Source organism: Trichinella spiralis (genome assembly GCF_000181795.1).
Source record: "Trichinella spiralis strain ISS 195 chromosome Unknown Scfld4, whole genome shotgun sequence".
In the NCBI taxonomy this organism is placed as follows: domain Eukaryota; kingdom Metazoa; phylum Nematoda; class Enoplea; order Trichinellida; family Trichinellidae; genus Trichinella; species Trichinella spiralis.
Window position 1 is genome coordinate 10,301,625 of NW_003526943.1, and position 19,323 is coordinate 10,320,947.

General features: G+C 29.5%; 5 protein-coding genes across 5 annotated transcripts; all 5 read left to right on the forward strand.

Annotated features, from left to right (window-relative positions):
• Positions 1-5: 5 nt before the first annotated feature.
• Positions 6-4,523, forward strand: Tsp_06284 (deoxyribonuclease II family protein). The gene is made up of 6 exons (XM_003378307.1): positions 6-60; positions 128-325; positions 2,925-3,095; positions 3,169-3,333; positions 3,670-3,876; positions 4,411-4,523. Exons 1-6 carry the CDS (start codon positions 6-8, stop codon positions 4,521-4,523), a joined length of 909 nt encoding a protein of 302 aa, XP_003378355.1.
• Positions 4,524-5,975: 1,452 nt separating this feature from the next.
• On the forward strand, positions 5,976-6,595 carry Tsp_06283 (RNA-binding protein 5). Its single transcript, XM_003378308.1, has 2 exons — positions 5,976-6,064; positions 6,271-6,595. Exons 1-2 carry the CDS (start codon positions 5,976-5,978, stop codon positions 6,593-6,595), a joined length of 414 nt encoding a protein of 137 aa, XP_003378356.1.
• A 625-nt stretch (positions 6,596-7,220) lies between these two features.
• Tsp_06282 (conserved hypothetical protein) lies at positions 7,221-10,156 on the forward strand. Its single transcript, XM_003378309.1, has 6 exons — positions 7,221-7,228; positions 7,288-7,412; positions 7,657-7,910; positions 9,566-9,650; positions 9,733-9,930; positions 9,990-10,156. Exons 1-6 carry the CDS (start codon positions 7,221-7,223, stop codon positions 10,154-10,156), a joined length of 837 nt encoding a protein of 278 aa, XP_003378357.1.
• Positions 10,157-11,393: 1,237 nt separating this feature from the next.
• On the forward strand, positions 11,394-14,218 carry Tsp_06281 (deoxyribonuclease II family protein). Its single transcript, XM_003378310.1, has 7 exons — positions 11,394-11,404; positions 12,247-12,311; positions 12,474-12,644; positions 12,719-12,883; positions 13,220-13,426; positions 13,836-14,062; positions 14,117-14,218. Exons 1-7 carry the CDS (start codon positions 11,394-11,396, stop codon positions 14,216-14,218), a joined length of 948 nt encoding a protein of 315 aa, XP_003378358.1.
• A 1,882-nt stretch (positions 14,219-16,100) lies between these two features.
• On the forward strand, positions 16,101-16,723 carry Tsp_06280 (conserved hypothetical protein). The gene is made up of 2 exons (XM_003378311.1): positions 16,101-16,168; positions 16,381-16,723. Exons 1-2 carry the CDS (start codon positions 16,101-16,103, stop codon positions 16,721-16,723), a joined length of 411 nt encoding a protein of 136 aa, XP_003378359.1.
• The last annotated feature ends 2,600 nt before the right edge of the window (positions 16,724-19,323 follow it).

The window sequence follows — 19,323 nt, forward strand, 5'->3', positions numbered from 1 at the left end:
AAACTATGAAAACATTGTTTATGCTTTCTTCTTTAGCTCTCCTTGCAGTTATTGTACAAGGTAAGATCATTTAGAATATTTCATCAAAAGTAAATTTTTTGTAAATTATTTTTGTATAAATCTTCAGGTGGAGAGGAGAGTGGAAAAAAAGTAGAGCCGTTGCCATGCAAAGACCGCGGTTCAAAAGCATCTTGCAACAGATACATGAAAAAAGACAATTTCCAAGAATTGTGCAAAGAAAATCGACGAATTGGACGCTATTTGTGCTGCAAGACGTGTGCGGAAAAGTTGGGAGTTGAAGTTGATGAAGACGGAAAATTCAAAGGTATGATCAGTTTAAAGAAAGTATTTATTAATCAAAAATTCATTTTGCTTTGATCAAAGATTTTGGAACATTCACATATTATGAGCCAACGTGTCCTGCTTTGGAAGATCGGGGTAATCATACCATTTGTGAAATGATAAAACATGGTTCTGAAGTATACAAATGTGATCAATCAGAAGCACAAGCCGCGTGTGCAAAAACATGCAATCTAAGTTGTGGAAATTGACATTACAACGCTTAATTTTTATAACATAGTACTTTTTGACATTATAGATGCAGAAAAATACAGTAAAAGATTTTTATAAGTAAAATTTTATAGCATCTATAAGAATGTGTACACCAGTAGGGTGAATGATATGTTTGTTGCGAAAAGAATTTATTCGAATATAAAGTCAATAAAAAGCATTTGCATATTAAATGGATGAATATACAGCTAGCAAGCAGTATCAGGTTGAAAAAAGATTTGCATTTGGGATAATATTGTTTCTTACCAAGCAATGAAATATTAATAAATTTGAAGAAAATATCTTTCTCTAAGTTGTAGCTAAGAAACAATTTATTTCGTGCAACGATAAAAAAGTGTTCAATACTCACTGTGATATTAATAGTTACAATCAATGAGTTGAATTACTTATTGCTATTTTTAGGTGTAGCAGCTGCACATTTTTTCCAAAATTAAAAATTTAACATGAAACAAGAAAATATTTTCTTCATAATTTGAACTCCGCATCTATATGTTTGTTTATGGAATTTAAGGTATAAAATTCCGCAAAAGATTGCAGTTCTTTTTGTGAAATAATTTATACTTATCAAGATAAAACATAGTTGAATTATAATTTGCAATGGAACGTTGTAACAATGATTTCATAAGGTTTTATTTATTTCGCATTTACACGAGTGTTCAATTTAATCAATTTATATTGTTCTTGATATAATCAAGCTGTTTGAAAATGTGAATTATTTATTTTCGTTGGTTTTGTGATATTGTTGTTTATGTCATCTGAAATACTCCTAATTACTAAAAGTACATATTTCTGCTGTTGTTTATTAAAAGAATGGGAAATACTGAATAATCGATCAACAAAGAAAAGCATTATCAAATTTGTTTTCACAAGTAAATATTTGGAAGCATTATCACAATATTGGGCTCACCTAATCATCCAATCCCAGAATGAAGAACGTTGAAATTCATTCAGGTGCTTGAATGCTCCGTTGACAAATGATTATACAGCAGCTCATGTGGAAGCATCAGTTTACTGAAGTTCTTTTTTGCATATTAAACAATATGAAATTTATTATTTTTACTAAAATTATTTAAAAGAAAAATATTTAAATTTATTTCGTACAGTTAAATGCGCGATATCTAAAATATTCATCATTTCATGAAAGCAAATGTTTTTAAATATGCAAGCAAATTTTGATTTACATTTTAAAATAAATTTACCTTCCTATGTCTTTTTTCATACATGTCTTGCTTCTTCTTTTATTTCAAATTCAGATCAACTGAATTTTTATGAATTTGAATTTCAATGTAATTTGATTGAATTTACGATGCAATATCTGAACAATGAACGTAATTCAGCTTTATTTTTTATTCTTCATTTAATGCTTTTTTACTTAATTTAAATCAAGGCACAATATTTAATAAGCTAAAAAATGAACATAGGAATAAGATAGAAAACTGTAAAAGTATCACAGTAGACTAGTTCATTAACTTCTGAATTAAATTTCAAACGTTTTCAGAAAATGGAATATATGTATAAATTAAATGCACATCGACAAGTTTTGCCATTTGTTCAATTTTCATGGTATTTCTTATGCTACAAAAATAATGAAGTATGAATACAAGTTACGAATGATGAGAGATGAAAACACGGTTGAAAAATCAGCTAGTGTGAATAAAATAAATGTATTTGAATATCCTCAAAATTGCAGCATTAAGTAATGTTTAGTACAACATCCGTTGGTTTCATTGGAGAATTTTCTGCAAATATTATTCTGTCTGTTTTAGGGAATAAATATTTGTGACTAATTACTATTCTGCTTCAAATATATTCAATAACGCACAAATGTTGCTAAAATTATCAGAAGCAATTTTCATATTTCATCTTATAAATTTATCCCATTCGCAAACCTCTACATGTCGTAGTAATGATGGCAACATTGAGGCCGACTGGTGAGATATCAAAAATTTTTTTTTAATATTTTAGTAGCTTCTTTTGAAAAATCGAATAAAATGAAAACTTGACAATCATTGGATGCTTTGTTTTTCGATTAATTAGCAATAATGCTATAAGATAATAACGTCCTGTTTGATTATCAATTCCAAAATTAAAACAATATATAGTATTCTTATTCCTTTTATTCCTAATATTCCTTTTATTTTTCAATTCCGTAGATGAACAAATCAATTTTAAAATTTTTTGTGTTTCCAGAAGTAATTTAATAAAGAAAAATATTATGTGGACTGCCGCCTTTAAATGTAATCAGAATTAAAGGAAAGTATTTACCCAAAACCACATGAAAACCCGACAGTACAAATTTAGGGCAATAGTATACAAGGCGCCAGCGCAAGATACCGGCAAAATTATTCTTGCAGGTGCTGTAGGAAATTGGGCTAATAGTCAAGCAGCATTTACAGCTAATCAAGGACATTCGTTTGCAAAGACACTGGAGCACGTTGTGGGAACACATGCATCAGTAAAATTTCTTGCATATAACAATGTTCCACCCGGAATTCCCAATGTTAAGACAAAATCTAACAGCAAAGGTGATTAAAGTGATATTGATAACTTTTGACAGATTTGAAAACATTTCAATTAAAATTTTATTCTTAATTACAGGAGTAATAATTCTATCAACTGCAGCAGATTCTGCAGCATGGGTTGTGCACACAATACCAGGATTTCCAACAGCAAAAACACCCTATGCTTGGCCAGCATCTGAAACAGCCAGAGGACATTTACTGATTTGCTTAACTATATCTAAGTCACAAATAAATGCAATAGGTTTGTATTCAAATATGTGAAACAGTTACATTGATTGCAGATACTTTCTGCTTTAAGTATTTCAAGAACTCAATGAATAAGAAGATTTCATATAGGGATTCCACAGCATGTAATTTAAATAAGTTAATGACATAAAATGCAGAATTGGAAAAAAAGTAATTTGAAAATTATGAAAATTACTATCAGTAAAATAATAATTTTGACTAGATAACAAAGTGCTTTTATTTTAAGAATATGAACAAGGGCAAAGACATTCAAAACTAAAATAAACTTAGTTCTCATCTCTCAATAGTAAAGTCATTGAAAAACGTTTTTTGTTTATTTTCACTTCTTCAGCTGCCTCACTACTGCTCGCACAACCTGTAATACATTACAATGATATTCCTGAGACGGAAACTGCTGGAATGCCATATTTTAAAAAATTAACAGAAGGAAAAACTCGAGTTATGCCACCATTCACATCAAGACGTACAATTCGTACGAAAAATGGCGGAGCTCCTGTAACTGTCAACATTTACAGCAAATCAGAGACGTCTAAATATGGTAAGCATAAACAGATGCATAAATTTCAATGTATTTTTTACGGATTTAAATTCGTTTTAATTTTATAAAATGAGATTTTTAACACAGTAAACTAAAAAATTAGAGTTCAAATTCTCGTTTTTTTTAAGAAGACCGTTTAGGGAAATTACAATTTGAAAAATAAAATCGTTGCACAAAATCAATAAAATAAGAAAACTTTTAATACATATCCTGCACTTTCAGATATGAAATAAGAAATTTTAAACGTTTTAGATTTGTGAATATTGAAAATGAGCTTCAAAAAATTTAATTTCTATTACTGGCATGTAATTTATTGTCATTATAAGGCAAATTTCAATGCTGTGAAAAATATTCACATTAAATGCAATACTTGAAGCTTAATAATGTTTAATAGCAATAACTCTTTAGAAATTTACAAAAAAGTCATCGTAAAAGCATTGAAAAAGACAATAAAGGTGTGGTCAAGGAGAGACAGTAAACTGAAAGGAGATTGTAGGGTTCCTGAAAGGCATATTCGCTTATTGAAAAGTCCAGGTGTGATTAATGGTCATAACACCAATATCGAAACAGATGACACTAACTGGGCAGTTTCAGATCCAGGAAGTGTAATCTGTCATGTAGACAAGCCATATTTTGTAAGATCTTGATCATTTAAAAATGTTTAAATAAACTCATATTGTACAATTTAGAAAAATCAATCCAGAGAACCTGCGATGGCAATTTGCATTGAAAATAACGACATATTTACGCGTTTTAATGAAATTGCTGCTCAAGTTGAAAATTGTCCATAATATGATCTTTCTAAATTGATTTTAAAGAAAGAAAAGAATTTATGCTTCTAATATTTATACTTCTGACTATTTTGAATAGCGTTTTGTTCATTTTTTGATGGATTAATGTATCCAGCATGTCCATATTTGTGAAATAAATGCTACTACGATGAGTAAAAGAAAATGTGCGCTTTACTAAGATACTTTCTATCGCATAGCGATTTTGGGCTGCGATTATTTAATTTTCATCTTACGTCATATGTATGATTTCTTTGTGATATGAAAAGTTGAGTGCAAGAACAAACGCAGATTTTAATACTTTTTTAGATTTTACTTTAATATTCTTTTTGCAATTTAGCTGCATATGTACATATTTAGACGATTATATTTTAAGAAATTGAAATTTTTTAACTTCTCATGATTGTCATTATAATTGTTACTTAATGCTGCTTGTTAATTTTGGTTCTTGATACCAATTGTTAATCATATACGTAGCAAATGATAATACTTGCTTGTTTTGAAATGATGCATTTTCAAAAATGACAGATTTGAAATTTATTATGAGGACAGAGATTACCCAATAACAGTAAAATCGTTAAGAATTGCAAATTTTGAAACTTTAGCGGCATCAATTCTCTTTATATTGAAAGAAAAAAAATTGTAGTGTAATGATAATAAAATTAATTGCTCAGTATTATTTCTCATAGTGATAAATGCACTACAAACTTGGAAAAGCATGCTAACTGTACAAAAATGTAAAACAGCATTCATTGTACTTTCTTAATGGAAAAATATGCCGAAAAGTGAACATCTTCTGAAAAAACATAATCTTTACAATGAAGTATTCGCTGACTGATAAAATGGTTCTTGCAAAAGCGGTCATCAGCGATAAAAAAAACAGCTTCAATAATTAACGTCGGAGTACCCTTTCATGAAGCTTCTGTTTTTCGGTTTCTTTAATATTTTCGTTTCAAGATTGCTATATTTTGAAAGAATTATATTTCTTCAGTGCATATTTGAAAAACTGAAACTTTGTTCTACAGTAAATTTGAAATTAAGTAGCAGAAGAAAACACACAAATGTGAACTGTAATTTCATGATGGTGCAACTTTGTCAATGTTCATAAAATAAATTTTTTTTCGTAATTTCATTTCATACGATAACAAGATTAATTATGTATATTTTACACTAGTTTAAAATGCGTAAAAATAAGATCATTTTACTTTAAAGTTGTTGTTTAAAATGATGAACAACATTTTAAATTAAAAATTGTTTAAATAAATTTTTGATATATAAATTCTTTCATTCAAACACACCTCAGTGTCAAGAATGGATACTCTCCTAGACAGTATCGTCTATTCTCTGCTATGTTTGGACCTTTTAATCGCATGCATCTTGTTGTTCTACTACTGCCGCAGGTGAATTTTTTTATTCTGATAATTATAATACTTTCAATTAAAAAATGTTTAATTTTTTAAGTAAGCATTTGTTGTTGAAGTAAATTAAATAATAATCTTTCTATGAAATGTATTTCAATTTCTTACTAATATTTAAATAATCTAAATCTAAATAATAATAATTTAGTGCACATCGTATGAAAACAATAAAGAAAACTTTATTTTAGAAATAAGGATGACGAGAATGATTTGAATGAACCTGTGGCAGATGCAGTGTCAGTGAACTGTGAGATGGAACAAAGTGCAAATGTATTAAATGAAGAATTGGACAGACATGTAGAACAAGAGCAAAAACCAATACAGATTGTAATGTTGGTACAGATTGAACGTGAAAAGCCGAAATCGGGATTATATGTAGAATATACTGCTGAAATGAAATTTCGAGTCAATGAGGAAAGTGTACAAATGTATAAACCAAGACTGAAGAAAACTGTGAATGTTGCAGATGCAGGAATGAATGCCGTGCAATCATTCATAATGAAAAGTGAATGATTCATTCTTTTTTTCTATTACACATTTAATAACTCAATAATAATCATAACTTATTTTGTTAAATTTTCATTTTATTATTTCAGTATTTATATGTGAAACACTGCTTCATTTATAAGTTATATAAATTGTTTCTTTTAAATATCATATTTGTTTGCACATTGTACTTTCTTAAATAAAATTAATGATCATAGCGTTTACTGTGTTAAAATAACATTAATAGTCCATTAATGGCCATAACACCAATCTCGAAGCAGATGACACAAACTGGGCAGTTTCAGATGCAAGGAGTGCAATCTGCCATGTAGACAAGCCATATTTTGTAAGATCTTCATCATTTAAAAATGTTAAATAAACTCATATTGTACAATTTAAAAAAATCAATCCAAAGAACGTGCAATGGCAATTTGCATTGAAAATAACGATATATTTACGCGTTTCAATGAAATTGCTGCTCAAGTTGAAAATTGTCCATAGTATGATCTTTCTATTTTTTGATTACGAAAAAATCATTTAGGCTTCTAATTATTATGCCTTTGATTTTATTGAAGAACGATAAATGAAAAAATGCACTTTATTGTGTAGTTTTATATTTAATACTGATTTCTGATGTAATTTTGCAGACAGTATGTTGTAGTAAGTTTTTATTTAACATATTGTACTTTAAGGGAAATTGCTTTTTGAATTAACTGCAGCCGGATAGCAAATAGTGCTTATAAAAGTAAAATGATATGGGATTTGTTATTCGAACATGATGTCAGATTGAGAAAACATGCTTATCAACACATGCTAGAATATTTTAAGAGCTACTGGTTATGTAGTAATATAACAGCCAGGAACGCTATTTTCTTCGTAATACTGTTGAGTTCCCCCCCCCCCCACGGACATTCACAATCCACCTCAAACAATACGAACTTTCTCTCGCGATTGTTTTACATAACTAGTATTATCTTTCTGAAATGTAGCTCTGGCGGAGATCATCTTGCTATCTTATGTGGTGTATTTCTATAAGACATTATAATTGTTTGGTTACGTCCTCCTCTGATTATAATGAATGAATTCAGGAGCTGCAAATCTGCAAAAAGTACTGCTCACTAAATCACCGCCTCCATGTCAGGCACGGGAGAGGCTTCTGGTACTTAGTGGAGTAGTCGCAGACGATAAGCAGATAGCGGTTGCCGCATTCTCTTTTTTTCAAATGGTTCTCTTCATACATTTTCTAATATTTCCGTCCAACACATACTCGTTGAAGCGGTACCCAACGGCTCAGATCTGCATGGGTGCGCACGCCATTTGCCTGAGGCACATTCCGTGTAGGGTAGGCTTCGCACGTGCGGCACCAGTTTTTGACATCTTTCCATTGCTGCTGCCAATAAAACCATTGTCAGATCTTTTATAATATTTTTGTCACCCTCAGCTGACTTCTTGTTGGCTGGTTGTGCACCATGCCCAGTATCTCTGTTACGACTTACCACTGGGACGAGCTTTCCGGTTCGTACCTAGTACTTCCCAGCCTCGTGTCAGAACTTCTCTTGGTATTCTTATTAGCTTCTGCTGGGTCAATAAACTTTAGGCATCTTGCTTCTGTCTGATGGTTTGTCTGGCCGGTCATCTTTCGTTGCTCGATCTTTCACTTTCCGGATCTCAGGGTCGTCATTCTGCCACTGCTATATCATATTCTCATCTCCATCAGTGATGATATTAACCCTAGGACTCTGTTTCGCACTGTCTACAAGTCTCAAAGATTGGGCATCGGAGTTGTCTATCTGATTCCCTTATCAGTGCACTGCGTTGAACTGTCATGCTACCAGTTGTTCCAGCCATCGTGCGACATCGCCCTCTGTCTCTAGGAAACAATCTGTTGAAGCAGATGAGTTGGTACGTTTGGTGCCATCGTGAGTGGCGTTGTCCCACGTGCGTATTTTTACACTGTGTAATTATTACCCAGTAAATACTTATATACTGGGTTACTTCTTATCCTTGATACGTAATTCCTAAGATTTCTCTAACAACATCAGAGCAGAGAGACGAAGATGAAATTCAGCTAGAAAATAAAGCTGGCACGTTACATATGCATTTTGCATTACATTTTATTTAATTGTATTTACTATATAAAAACACACTTGAAGGCAATGATGCCAATAAAAATTAATTTTGTTATAAATAATTTGCCAACTTTTTCTTAAACCAAACCAAAGTCATTAAAAAAAACTTCAAATATTTTAAATTTTCAGCAGAAATCATTTTTTACGTAATAAACTTTCATCTCAACGTCGATTTTACTAATAACCTACAATTAATCTTTTCATATCTCGTGAACTAATTTAACTATGCATATATTTTGCAAAATGTAAGAATTATAGAAATCAAATAAATAATTGGTTCTCAATATATTGAAAAAGACTGTTTATATAAAAAATTTTGGCAGTACTTTTGATCTGAAAGAATTTATATTCCAAAAATTGCTCAAAGAAAAACCTTAAAATCATTCAACTAATTTGAAGAAAAATACATGCGCCCATAGAAAACCTTAAACATTAAAAGGGATTTATGTGAAATTTCCTCATTGAATAGCAACTGAGCAGCAGCTGTGAATTTTCGTGCAGTTACACTAGTCAAAATTATTAAAAATGTTTTTGCTGATTTCTCTAAATAACTTTCTAGCTATTTATTAGAGCATTAACTGATTCAAAACAGCAATTTCAACTGAAATACTATGACAACCGAGCTTCACTTCACGATAGCAACCGCTTAACAAAACCTGATGCCTAACTTGCTCAAACAATGATAATTATAAACTATTCATGTATATTTTGATAGGAAAAATTTTGCTCATACGATATATTTTATGCATCGTAGGATGAACGTAGTTACTTTACTCAATTTTTACTTTTAATGCATGCTATTCAAATAATAATTGCAAAATATACTGTGAATATTAGAGTCCAACTAACTGCTTTCATTTAATTATAGACTACTTCTGATTTTCTGCTACGGAAAACTATGAAAACATTGTTTATGCTTTCTTCTTTAGCTCTCCTTGCAATTATTGTACAAGGTAAGATCATTTGGAATATTTCATCAAAAGTAGCTTTTTGTAAATTATTTTCTAACAAAATTATTTTTGAATAAATCTTCAGGTGGAGAGGAGAGTGGAAAAAAAGTAGAGCCGTTGCCATGCAAAGACCGCGGTTCCAAAGCAACTTGCAACAGATACATGCAAAAGGACAATTTCCAAGAATTGTGCAAAGAAAATCGACGAATTGGACGCTATTTGTGCTGCAAGACGTGTGCAGAAAAGTTGGGAGTTGAAGTTAATGAAGACGGAAAATTCAAAGGTATGATCAGTTTAAAGAAAGTATTTATTAATCAAAAATTCATTTTGCTTTGATCAAAGATTTTGGAACATTCACATATTATGAGCCAACGTGTCCTGCTTTGGAAGATCGGGGTAATCATACCATTTGTGAAATGATAAAACATGGATCTGAAGTATACAAATGTGATCAATCAGAAGCACAAGCCGCTTGTGCAAAAACATGCAATTTAAGTTGTGGAAATTGACATCCCAAAGCTTAATTTTTATAACATAGTACTTTTTGACATTATAGATGCAGAAAAATTCAGTAAAAGATTTTTATAAGTAAAATTTTATAGCATCTATAAGAATGTGTACACCAGTAGGGTGAATGATATCTTTACTTGCGAAAAGAATTTATTTGAATATAAAATCAATAAAAAGCATTTGCATATTAAATGAATGAATATACAGCTTGCAAGCAGTATCAGGTTGAAAAAAAGATTTGCATTTGGGGTAATATTGTTTCTTACCTTTTGTTTTTCTCACGAAATGAAATTGGAATAAATTTGAAAAAAATATCTTTCTCTAAGTTGTAGCTAAGAAACAATTAATTCCATGCAGCGATAAAAAAGTGTTCAATACTCACTGTGATATTAATATAACAATCAATGAGTTGAATTACCTATTGCTATTTTTAGGTGTAGAAGCAGCACATCTTTTCCAAAATTAAAAATTTAAGATGCAACAAGAAAATATTCTTTAATAATTTGAATTCCGTTCCTACATGCCTGTTGATTGATTGATTGATCAAACGCTTGTTTCAGAAAAAATGGCAAACATTATCTAATTTGTTTTCATAGGTAAATATTTGTAAGGATTACCACAATATTGGGCTCACCTAATCACCCAAACATAGATTAAAAAATTTTGAAATTTATTCAGGTGCTTGAGCGTTCTGTTGATAAATGATTATACAACAGCTCATATGCAATCATCAGTTTATTAAAGTTTTTTTCTGCATATTGAACAATATGAAATTTATTATTTTTATTGAAATTATTTAGAAGAAAAATATTTAAATTTATTTCGTACAGTTTAATTTGCGATATTTCAAAGATTTATTGTTTGATGAAAGCGAATATTTTAAAATGTTCAAGTATATTTCTGATTTACATTTGAAAATAAATCTTGTTTTTCGTATCTTTCTGATACAATTTTTGTTTCTCCTTTTGTTTCAAATTGAGATCAACTGAAATTTTATGACGGTGTAATTTGATCAGATTTGCAATGCAATATCTAAACAATCAAACTAATTCAACTTTATTTTTTATTTCATGCTTTTTTATTTAATTCATATTAAGGCACAATATCGAAATAAGCCATAAAAATAAACATAGGAATATAATGATGCAAAACTGAAAGCTGTGAAAGCATCATAGCAAACTATTTCATTAGCTTCTGAATTAAATTCCATACATTTTCAGCAAATAAATGTTAAACATGGAAGATCAGTGCGTCCAACATTTTTTTATTCTACATGATTGCTATGCTTGTTTCTAAATTTTATAAGGGCAATGCATTATCTATTTGCAGAAACTTATGTTATACATTACCCATGCTGCTAGCCATGTTTTTGTTGTATTATAGAAACCATCAAATGAAATTTTTTCTTGTATAAATTTAATATATACACATTTATTTTCTTGAAATGTTATACATTTAACTCATATAACTGATTTAATGTTTCTGAAATGGGATGCATATCGCAAAGTTCTGTTATTTGTTCAATTTTCATGGTATTTATTAATGCTACAAAAATAATGAAGTATAAATACAAGTTACGAATGATGGGAGATGAAAACACTACTAAAAAATCAGCTAGTGTAAAGAAAATTAATACATTTGGATTTCATCAAAATTACAGCATTAAGTAATGTTCAGTCCAAAATCCATTGGTATCATTGGTGTATTTAGTGTAAATATTATGCTGCCGGTTTTAGGGAATAAATATTTGTGACTAATGGCACGATTAACATTCTGCTTCAATTATATTCGATAACGCATAAATGTTGTTAAAATTATCAAATGTGGTTTTAATATTTCTTCTCATAAATTTATCCCATTCACAAACTTCTACATGCCGTACTAATAATGGTGGCAATGAGGCTGACTGGTGAGACATGAAAATTTTTCAAAAAATGCTTTAGTAGTTTAATTTAAAAAATCCTATAAAATGAAAAGTTGACAATCTTTGAATACTTGGCTTTCGAGGAATTAGCAATAATGCTATGAGATAATAGGCCCAGTGTAATTATAAACTCTAAAATTAAAATATTATCTTGTACTCTTATAGTCTTTTTATTTTTTTTAATTCCGTAGATGAAGAAATGAATAAGAAAATTTTTTATGCTTGCAGAAGTAATTTAATAAAGAAAAATATTATGTAGACTGCCGCCTTTAAATGTAATCAGAATTAAAGGAAAGTATTTACCCAAAACCACATGAAAACCCGACAGTACAAATTTAGGGCAATAGTATACAAGGCGCCAGCGCAAGATACCGGCAAAATTATTCTTGCAGGTGCTGTAGGAAATTGGGATAATAGTCAAGCAGCATTTACAGCTGGTCAGGGGCATTCGTTTGCAAAGACACTGGAGCACGTTGTGGGAACACATGCATCAGTAAAATTTCTTGCATATAACAATGTTCCACCTGGAATTCCCAATGTTAAGACAAAATCTAACAGCAAAGGTGATTAAAGTGATATTGATAACTTTTGACAGATTTGAAAACATTTCAAATAAAATTTCATTCTTCTATTACAGGAGTAATAATTCTATCAACTGCAGCAGATTCTGCAGCATGGGTTGTGCACACAATACCAGGATTTCCAACAGCAAAAACACCCTATGCTTGGCCAGCATCTGAAACCGCTAGAGGACATTTACTGATTTGCTTAACTATAGCTGAGTCACAAATAAATGCAATAGGTTTGTATTTAAATATGTGAAACAGTTACATTGATTGCAGATACTTTCAGCATTAAGTATTTCAAGAATTCAATGAATAAAAAGATTTCATATAGGGATTCCACAGCATGTAATTTAAATAAGTTAATGACATAAAATGCAGAATTGGAAAAAAAGTAATTTGAAAATTATGAAAATTACTATCAGTAAAATGATAATTTTGACCAGATAACAAAGTGCTTTTATTTTAAGAACATGAACAAGGGCAAAGACATTCAAAACTAAAATAAACTTAGTTCTCATCTCTCAATAGTAAAGTCATTAAAAAACTTTTTCTGTTCATTTTCACTTCTTCAGCTGCCTCACTACTGCTAGCACAACCTGTAATACATTACAATGATATTCCTGAGACGGAAACTGCTGGAATGCCATATTTTAAAAAATTAACAGAAGGAAAAACTCGAGTTATGCCACCATTCACATCAAGACGTACAATTCGTACGAAAAATGGCGGAGCTCCAGTAACTGTCCACATTTACAGCAAATCAGAGACGTCTAAATATGGTAAGCATAAACAGATGCATAAATTTCAATGTATTTTTTACGGATTTAAATTCATTTTAATTTTATAAAATGAGATTTTTAACACAATAAACTAAAAAATGTAAGATCAAATTTTTGTTTTTGATTTGTGAAGAACGTCTAAGAAAATCATATTTTAATAACAAAAATTATTGCACAAAAATGTCTGAATCATGAGAACAATAAATATGTGTTGTAATTTCGGATATGACATACAAAATTTGAAATGTTTTGCATTTGTGAATACTGAAAATAAGCTTCAAAAATTTTAATTTCAATTACTAAAATGCTATTTATTGTGGTTTTGGCAGAAATTTCAATATTGCAAAATATATTCACATGAAACGCAATAAAGAACGGCTAATTGTGCGTAATAGAAATAATTTATTAGAAATGTACAAAAAAGTCATCGTAAAAGCATTGAAAAAGACAATAAAGGTATGGTCAAGGAGAGACAGTAAACTGAAAGGAGATTGTAGGGTTCCTGAAAGGAATATTCGCTTATTGAAAAGTCCAGGTGTGATTAATGGTCATAACACCAATATCGAAGCAGATGACACTAACTGGGCAGTTTCAGATCCAGGAAGTGTAATCTGTCATGTAGACAAGCCATATTTTGTAAGATCTTGATCATTTAAAAATGTTTAAATAAACTCATATTGTACAATTTAGAAAAATCAATCCAAAGAACCTGCGATGGCAATTTGCATTGAAAATAACGACATATTTACGCGTTTCAATGAAATTGCTGCTCAAGTTGAAAATTGTCCATAATATGATCTTTCTATTTTTTGCATAAGAAAAAATTATTTATGCATCTAATATTTATACCTTTGACTTTATTGAGGAGCAATAAATAAATTACTGGTAAATGAATAAATCCAGCTTTTTGTAGAGCTGTGATGTTCTTTATCCACATTTGTGAAAAATACTGCTAACATGAGTGTTTGAAAATGTGCCTTCACTATGTAAGTTACTCTATTGCATAGTGTTTTGTGATGTGATTACTTCATTTTGATTTTATGTCATAAATCAGATTTTTTTTTGACAGGGGTTTTCTCCAGGGGGAGTTCCACGCAGGGGGGAATTGCATTTTCAGATTCACAGACTCAGAATAGAATTAATTGCAGTACTCTGGACGTTTTTGTTCATTAACTATAAGAATAATCAAAGTAAATATACATGTACCAATATAATAATAAATGTAATCTCAATATAATATTTGCATTATTTGTAATGCGTCTTTTGAGCCAAACATACTGGAAAGAGGAGAAAGACGTTCTGACAAACAGTTGCGAAACACTACTTTATGATATGGAATGCTAAATGCAAAACTTAATGCAGATTTGAACATTATTCTTTGCTATGATTTTGATATTGTATTTGTAAGTTGGCTGCATATGCAAACATTTAGCAGATCATATTTAAAAAAAATTTTAAACTTGTTATGATTGCCATTATTATTGTTACTAAAATGCTGCTTGTCAATTTTGGCTCTTGATATTTCTCATTCATCATTTAAATAGCAACTACTAATGCTTACTTTTTTTGAAATGCTGCTTTATCATAAATTGCAGACTGAAACTTTATTATGAAGAAAGAGAGGAGCTAAATAATAATAAAGGCGTAGAGAATGGTAAAGATTGAAATTTTTCTAGCAGCAAATCTGAATATATTTTGGAAAGGAAATTTTGTTGTAGTGTTAATAAAATCATTTACTCAGTATTATTTCTCCTAGTGATAAATACAGTGACAAACTTGGAAAAGCATGTAAACTGTGCAAAGAAGTGCAAAATGACACTTATCGTACTCTGTTAATGGAAAAATCAGTCGAAAAGTCAAAAGTTTTTGAAAAAGCATAATATTTACAATAAGGTATTTGTTGATAATATTTTTTATTATCAATTTAAAATCGAATGAGCATCTCATTTTCTTATCATTAAAAAAAATTATACTAAATGTCTATATTCAGAGTTCTTTATTCGCGAAGCAATGATTCTAGTAAATCACTTATTCGTATTTCACAATGCTGATATTTTGATTGCTATAATATAAATTAAACAATAATTTTCAATAATTAAATTTTATTTTTATTTAACATTATGTTGTTTTTCATATCAGCTAACTAAACAATTTATTTTGGTTATGCATAATATAATAATAATAACTGGCATGTTTGCATCTTCTTAAAAGTGTATCAATAAAGTTGTTCCCATTACAAAATGGCTTTACATACTTTGGAATATGTTTAGTCAACAGTAACGCTTAAAGAACACTCCACTATGTAGTATAGAAAATATCAACAAAACATTTTAATATTAATCGCAAGTGATTGTTAAACTCACTTTGTTTTTAAAAGGCAATAAGCACTTGGGATTGATGAAACAGTTCTTGCACATAGACAATGTGAACTGTAATTTCAGAATGGTGCAACTTATTCAATGTTCATAAAATAAATTTTTTTTTTCGTAATTTCATTTCATACGATAACAAGATTAATTATGCATATTTTACACTAGTTTAAAATGCGTAAAAATAAGATCATTTTACTTTAAAGTTGTTGTTTAAAATGATGAACAACATTTTAAATTAAAAATTGTTTAAATAAATTTTCGATATATAAATTCTTTCATTCAAACACACCTCAGTGTCAAGAATGGATACTCTCCTGGACAGTATCGACTATTTTCTGCAATGCTTGAACCTTTTCATGGCATGCTTCTTGTTGTTCTACTTCTACCGCAGGTTAATTTTTTTTATTCTGATAATTATAATACTTTCAATTAAAAAATCTATAATTTTTTAAGTAAGCATTTGTTGTTGAAGTAAATTAAATAATAATTTTTCAAAGATATTTATTTCAATTTCTTACTACTATAAATTGTGCATAATTTTGTACACATAGTGTGAAAACAATAAAGAAAACTGTATTTTAGAATTAAGGCTGTAAGTAAGGATGTCGAGAATGATTTGAGTGAACCTGTGACAGATGTAGTGTCAGAGAACTGTGAGATGGAACAAAGTGAAAATGAAAACAAAGTAAATGAAGAATTGGACAGACACGTAGAACAAGAGCAAAAACCAAAGCAGCTTGTAATGTTGATACAGATTGAACGTGAAAAGCCGAAATCGGGATTATATGTAGAATATACTGCTGAAATGAAATTTCGAGTCAATGAGAAAAGTGTACAAATGTATAAACCAAGACTGAAGAAAACTGTGAATGTTGCAGATGCAGGAATGAATGCCGTGCAATCATTCATAATGAAAACTGAATGATTCATTCTTTTTTTCTATTACACATTTAATAACTCAATAATAATCATAACTTATTTTGTTAAATTTTCATTTTATTATTTCAGTATTCATATGTGAAACACTGCATCATTTATAAATTATATAAATTGCTTATTTTAAATATCATATATGTTTGCACGTTGTATTTTCTTAAATAAAATTATTATCATATTTCATTTATAATTCATTTTCATTTTTTCATTCATTCATATGTCATGAACTGCGAAATGGCAGAAGAGATTACAATTTTGCTGTCCAAAAAAATTTATTAAAATCAGGTCAAATAATTATCAAATTATAATTGCATTCAAGTAGAAACACTGAAAGAATTGCATTTTAAATTATTGCCTATTTTACGATCAATGATGTTTATAATTTTGCGTATTTATATTATTCATATAATGGACACCATAACTGTTTTGAAATTAGTTAGAAAATAAAGATGCAGTTTTCTTTACTTTGCAATCAATCTATTGAATTTTTGCAAAACTGGTGTATTTTACGCTAAGGTTAAAATAAAATGTCATAAACACTGAAATATAAATGTTATGAATTCAGATTGTTTGTTAAAACAATAAGCTGGAAATAAGCAAAGTATAAACGGTTATGACCGTATTTCTCTGTTGTATTAAAGAAATCATAAAAAGAATTTTTTTCGCATAGCATTATTATATTAAGATTTAATTTATACAAGGTACGTCATGTTTAAATAAAATAATTGGTTCAGTATTTCAATAACTTAATGGAAATGGACAACTGTTCCATTTGTATTTACAGTCACTCATTATTGAGCGTGTTAATATGTGTTTGAATAAAAAAAAGCATAAGTAAAAGATATGACTAATGAGAAATAAAAATAATACTGAATAATTAGCTACAGCCTCAAACTAAAGTATTACACTGAAAGTCTTGAGTGTAAGCACAGTATGCAGTAATACTTCCATCTAAAACCGTGGCGTGTAAACAGTGAATTTTCAGTAAATATTATTCACTTTCTATTATGCAATAAATATTTGTGATCTTAAATATCATGATTAAAGATCTTTCCACATCCTTTTCAATGATGATGTTAGAATTATCATCTAAAGTGCTTTTAGTATTTCTTTTTATAAATTTATCATATTCACAAACCTCAAAATGCCGTAATAAAAATGGGGGAGCTGATGAAGACTGGTAAGTATTCCTCGAATTCTTCATAATATGAGAATATTTGTGTTATATGTTTCAGAATATCTGCTGAAACTGAAACAGGATTTTTCAAATGCAATGTTTATCAAAATGCCTAAAATAATACTACATACTAAACATAATACTACTACTACTACTAAACTGCTACTACATACTAAACAGCAAATTAGTATTCATTCTAAAATCAAAATGACTTCTTATATTAATGTATTCTTTCATTCTGTTTATGAATAAATGAATTTGAAAAAAAATTTCATATTGGTTTGGTCCCACTTGGGCTCAATTTTATTCCCATTCGGTCCCACTTTTCATTTATTGGTCGTTGTCCTCGCTATTTTATTATTGGTCGTTGAACTCGCTATCTTATTAGTCCGCAAAGTCTTTGTCGTATGGGTTTTCCTTGTCTAATTGCTCATTGATTCAAATCTTTCCCTTGTGATTAGCTGTAATATTTTGTTCTGTTTAAATGTTCTATTTAAATCTTTATTGTTTGCAATCCAAGAATTTTACTTTAATATTTACAAAGTTTCCTTCATTACGAAACAAACATCCATATATATTTTTTTATACATGTTGAAGAAGTTTGCTGTTTGTATGAAAAATCCTGTTTGACGTTCATACATTTCATATAAAATACAGTCGAACTTGGTTAAGTGCGTAAGATTTTGGCCGAAAAAAATTCCCTGTAGTCAATTAAACGGTAAAATAATGGATAAGTGCATAGTAATTCTTGCCAAATTCCATGCTCACTTATATCCAAGTTCAAATGTAATTTGAAATGCAACATCAAACAGATCAGCTACATCATAGGCGCAGCTTTTGATGCGGAGTGTTTAAAGATTTCGTTATCTTTCTAATATACATTGAAAGATTGAAAATGGAAATGAAAATATATAGCAATTTAAGTGTTCACCAACGCACTACTCGGTTTGTTCAGATGTTGAAATATAAAGTTTACAATTTACCCGAAATATCTAAATAAATTTGTTCTTTGACTTGTAAGTAATATTGCAGATTTTTAATTTTCTATTTAAATAAAATATACGACTTTAAACAATAACACTGATGAAAAAAGTCAAAACTTTCCGAAGTTGAAAATAAAATTCTTTGATTGCTAACAAGAAAGATTTTCATGGAACAGTTATCATGACATTCGAAAAGTATTTAAATGCTAATAGTTACCAACTGCCATACCTAGTTATAGCTGACAACTGCAGCTGTGAACAATTCATCACCTGCTGATTTTACCATTGTATTACAATCGCCTTTAGCTGATCTTCAGAATATTTTCTGACTAACGGAATAGCAATCAATGCATAAATTTCTGTTATTTGCTAGCTGACACATAATTTATCTGATGAGCTCTGACAAAACAGTGTAAACATTTTTTAAGC